The sequence below is a fragment of the Culex quinquefasciatus genome, chromosome 1 (genome assembly GCF_015732765.1).
Source record: "Culex quinquefasciatus strain JHB chromosome 1, VPISU_Cqui_1.0_pri_paternal, whole genome shotgun sequence".
Lineage (NCBI taxonomy): Eukaryota > Metazoa > Arthropoda > Insecta > Diptera > Culicidae > Culex > Culex quinquefasciatus.
Window position 1 is genome coordinate 96,424,517 of NC_051861.1, and position 4,714 is coordinate 96,429,230.

Here is a 4,714-nt window from a genome sequence, read left to right on the forward strand (position 1 = left end):
TAATTTTAATTTTAATTTTAATTTTAATTTTAATTTTAATTTTAATTTTAATTTTAATTTTAATTTTAATTTTAATTTTAATTTTAATTTTAATTTTAATTTTAATTTTAATTTTAATTTTAATTTTAATTTTAATTTTAATTTTAATTTTAATTTTAATTTTAATTTTAATTTTAATTTTAATTTTAATTTTAATTTTAATTTTAATTTTAATTTTAATTTTAATTTTAATTTTAATTTTAATTTTAATTTTAATTTTAATTTTAATTTTAATTTTAATTTTAATTTTAATTTTAATTTTAATTTTAATTTTAATTTTAATTTTAATTTTAATTTTAATTTTAATTTTAATTTTAATTTTAATTTTAATTTTAATTTTAATTTTAATTTTAATTTTAATTTTAATTTTAATTTTAATTTTAATTTTTAATTTTAATTTTAATTTTAATTTTAATTTTAATTTTAATTTTAATTTTAATTTTAATTTAATTTTAATTTTAATTTTAATTTTAATTTTAATTTTAATTTTAATTTTAATTTTAATTTTAATTTTAATTTTAATTTTAATTTTAATTTTAATTTTAATTTTAATTTTAATTTTAATTTTAATTTTAATTTTAATTTTATTTTAATTTTAATTTTAATTTTAATTTTAATTTTAATTTTAATTTTAATTTTAATTTTAATTTTAATTTTAATTTTAATTTTAATTTTAATTTTAATTTTAATTTTAATTTTAATTTTAATTTTAATTTTAATTTTAATTTTAATTTTAATTTTAATTTTAATTTTAATTTTAATTTTAATTTTAATTTTAATTTTAATTTTAATTTTAATTTTAATTTTAATTTTAATTTTAATTTTAATTTTAATTTTAATTTTAATTTTAATTTTAATTTTAATTTTAATTTTAATTTTAATTTTAATTTTAATTTTAATTTTAATTTTAATTTTAATTTTAATTTTAATTTTAATTTTAATTTTAATTTTAATTTTAATTTTAATTTTAATTTTAATTTTAATTTTAATTTTAATTTTAATTTTAATTTTAATTTTAATTTTAATTTTAATTTTAATTTTAATTTTAATTTTAATTTTAATTTTAATTTTAATTTTAATTTTAATTTTTAATTTTAATTTTAATTTTAATTTTAATTTTAATTTTAATTTTAATTTTAATTTTAATTTTAATTTTTAATTTTAATTTTAATTTTAATTTTTAATTTTAATTTTAATTTTAATTTTAATTTTAATTTTAATTTTAATTTTAATTTTAATTTTTAATTTTAATTTTAATTTTAATTTTAATTTTAATTTTAATTTTAATTTTAATTTTAATTTTAATTTTAATTTTTAATTTTAATTTTAATTTTAATTTTAATTTTAATTTTAATTTTAATTTTAATTTTAATTTTAATTTTAATTTTAATTTTAATTTTAATTTTAATTTTAATTTTAATTTTAATTTTAATTTTAATTTTAATTTTAATTTTAATTTTAATTTTAATTTTAATTTTAATTTTAATTTTAATTTTAATTTTAATTTTAATTTTAATTTTAATTTTAATTTTAATTTTAATTTTAATTTTAATTTAATTTTAATTTTAATTTTAATTTTAATTTTAATTTTAATAATTTTAATTTTTAATTTTAATTTTAATTTTAATTTTAATTTTAATTTTAATTTTAATTTTAATTTTAATTTTAATTTTAATTTTAATTTTAATTTTAATTTTAATTTTAATTTTAATTTTAATTTTAATTTTAATTTTAATTTTAATTTTAATTTTAATTTTAATTTTAATTTTAATTTTAATTTTAATTTTAATTTTAATTTTAATTTTAATTTTAATTTTAATTTTAATTTTAATTTTAATTTTAATTTTAATTTTAATTTTAATTTTTAATTTTAATTTTAATTTTAATTTTAATTTTAATTTTAATTTTAATTTTAATTTTAATTTTAATTTTAATTTTAATTTTAATTTTAATTTTAATTTTAATTTTAATTTTAATTTTAATTTTTAATTTTAATTTTAATTTTAATTTTAATTTTAATTTTAATTTTAATTTTAATTTTAATTTTAATTTTAATTTTAATTTTAATTTTAATTTTAATTTTAATTTTAATTTTAATTTTAATTTTAATTTTAATTTTAATTTTAATTTTAATTTTAATTTTAATTTTAATTTTAATTTTAATTTTAATTTTAATTTTAATTTTAATTTTAATTTTAATTTTAATTTTAATTTTAATTTTAATTTTAATTTTAATTTTAATTTTAATTTTAATTTTAATTTTAATTTTAATTTTAATTTTAATTTTAATTTTAATTTTAATTTTTAATTTTAATTTTAATTTTAATTTTAATTTTTAATTTTAATTTTAATTTTAATTTTAATTTTAATTTTAATTTTAATTTTAATTTTAATTTTTAATTTTAATTTTAATTTTAATTTTAATTTTAATTTTAATTTTAATTTTAATTTTAATTTTAATTTTAATTTTAATTTTAATTTTAATTTTAATTTTAATTTTAATTTTAATTTTAATTTTAATTTTAATTTTAATTTTAATTTTAATTTTAATTTTAATTTTAATTTTAATTTTAATTTTAATTTTAATTTTAATTTTAATTTTAATTTTAATTTTAATTTTAATTTTAATTTTAATTTTAATTTTAATTTTAATTTTAATTTTAATTTTAATTTTAATTTTAATTTTAATTTTAATTTTAATTTTAATTTTAATTTTAATTTTAATTTTAATTTTAATTTTAATTTTAATTTTAATTTTAATTTTAATTTTAATTTTAATTTTAATTTTAATTTTAATTTTAATTTTAATTTTAATTTTAATTTTAATTTTAATTTTAATTTTAATTTTAATTTTAATTTTAATTTTAATTTTAATTTTAATTTTAATTTTAATTTTAATTTTAATTTTAATTTTAATTTTAATTTTAATTTTAATTTTAATTTTAATTTTAATTTTAATTTTAATTTTAATTTTAATTTTAATTTTAATTTTAATTTTAATTTTAATTTTAATTTTAATTTTAATTTTAATTTTAATTTTAATTTTAATTTTAATTTTAATTTTAATTTTAATTTTAATTTTAATTTTAATTTTAATTTTAATTTTAATTTTAATTTTAATTTTAATTTTAATTTTAATTTTAATTTTAATTTTAATTTTAATTTTAATTTTAATTTTAATTTTAATTTTAATTTTAATTTTAATTTTAATTTTAATTTTAATTTTAATTTTAATTTTAATTTTAATTTTAATTTTAATTTTAATTTTAATTTTAATTTTAATTTTAATTTTAATTTTAATTTTAATTTTAATTTTAATTTTAATTTTAATTTTAATTTTAATTTTAATTTTAATTTTAATTTTAATTTTAATTTTAATTTTAATTTTAATTTTAATTTTAATTTTAATTTTAATTTTAATTTTAATTTTAATTTTAATTTTAATTTTAATTTTAATTTTAATTTTAATTTTAATTTTAATTTTAATTTTAATTTTAATTTTAATTTTAATTTTAATTTTAATTTTAATTTTAATTTTAATTTTAATTTTAATTTTAATTTTAATTTTAATTTTAATTTTAATTTTAATTTTAATTTTAATTTTAATTTTAATTTTAATTTTAATTTTAATTTTAATTTTAATTTTAATTTTAATTTTAATTTTAATTTTAATTTTAATTTTAATTTTAATTTTAATTTTAATTTTAATTTTAATTTTAATTTTAATTTTAATTTTAATTTTAATTTTAATTTTGATGGATTTCTTATGTTGATTTTATGCTATTTTTCTGCTGATCAACTTTCTGCTAGTTAATTTTATGCGATTTATTTTTCAGCGTTTTAATTTTTATGAGGATTGTTCTGCCCTTGAATTTGTCTGCCTTTAAATATCTGCAAGGTCAATCGGCAGAAATGGTCAATTTTGCCGATTGATCTTGTCTGTTGTTTTTAATTCTGCTTATTTACCATTCCTGCCATTTAGTTTTGTGCCGATCTAAATTGCTACCATTTGACGTTCTGCCATTCTGTCATTCTGCCGATTGACCCAACCCCAAAAGTATGATAGATTTGCTTACCAAATTTTGAACACGTTTTGGACTGGACAGAGTTCTGTTCTGGTAATAAATGTGTCCACAATATCCTTCATCATAGTGAGATACAAGGCTGTTGCGTTGCTTTCGGGGACGTGTGCTCTCAGCGCATCGATAACGCATTGTTTCGACATACGCAGAGCAGGCTGGAACTTCATCTTGTCCCCGTCATTCAGGTCCGCTGGAGAAAGTCCGTGCACACTCTTATGAACATTTGCAAGGAGTGTCTCAAGATGGAGTCGTGATATTTTAAATTTTCCTGTAATATTAAAACCAAATAAGTAAACTATAATCATTTGAAATAACCAACCTTACCTAAAAGCAACTCAACATCTTTCTTTAAGATTTTCACTTTCAGCTTATTTACGCCGTGGGTGTAATCCTGCATGTAAACGCGTTCGGGGAGCGCCGTTGCGCAATAGTCATCTCCATATGTTGAATTAGAACTGCTCGGCATCTCCATACCATCAAGCATGGATCCGATTGGTCGAGGATCTCCGTCACTGGCATGTCCGACAATTATAATTCCTTCTTTGTCCATAACCTCTCTGTAATGCTTCCATCTTGTGGTTACTTGCTTTGCA

At 7.8% G+C, this 4,714-nt stretch overlaps 1 protein-coding gene across 1 annotated transcript in view; it reads right to left on the bottom strand.

Annotated features, from left to right (window-relative positions):
• Positions 1–4,714, bottom strand: part of LOC119770720 — a 10,142-nt gene extending 5,428 nt beyond the window's left edge. Inside the window, exons 1-2 of the mRNA XM_038266090.1 lie at positions 4,446–4,714; positions 4,116–4,389 (exon numbers count right to left, since the gene is read on the bottom strand). Coding sequence (XP_038122018.1) covers positions 4,116–4,389; positions 4,446–4,671 — 500 coding nt within the window. The 5' untranslated portion in view covers positions 4,672–4,714. The remainder of the gene's footprint in view (positions 1–4,115; positions 4,390–4,445) is intronic.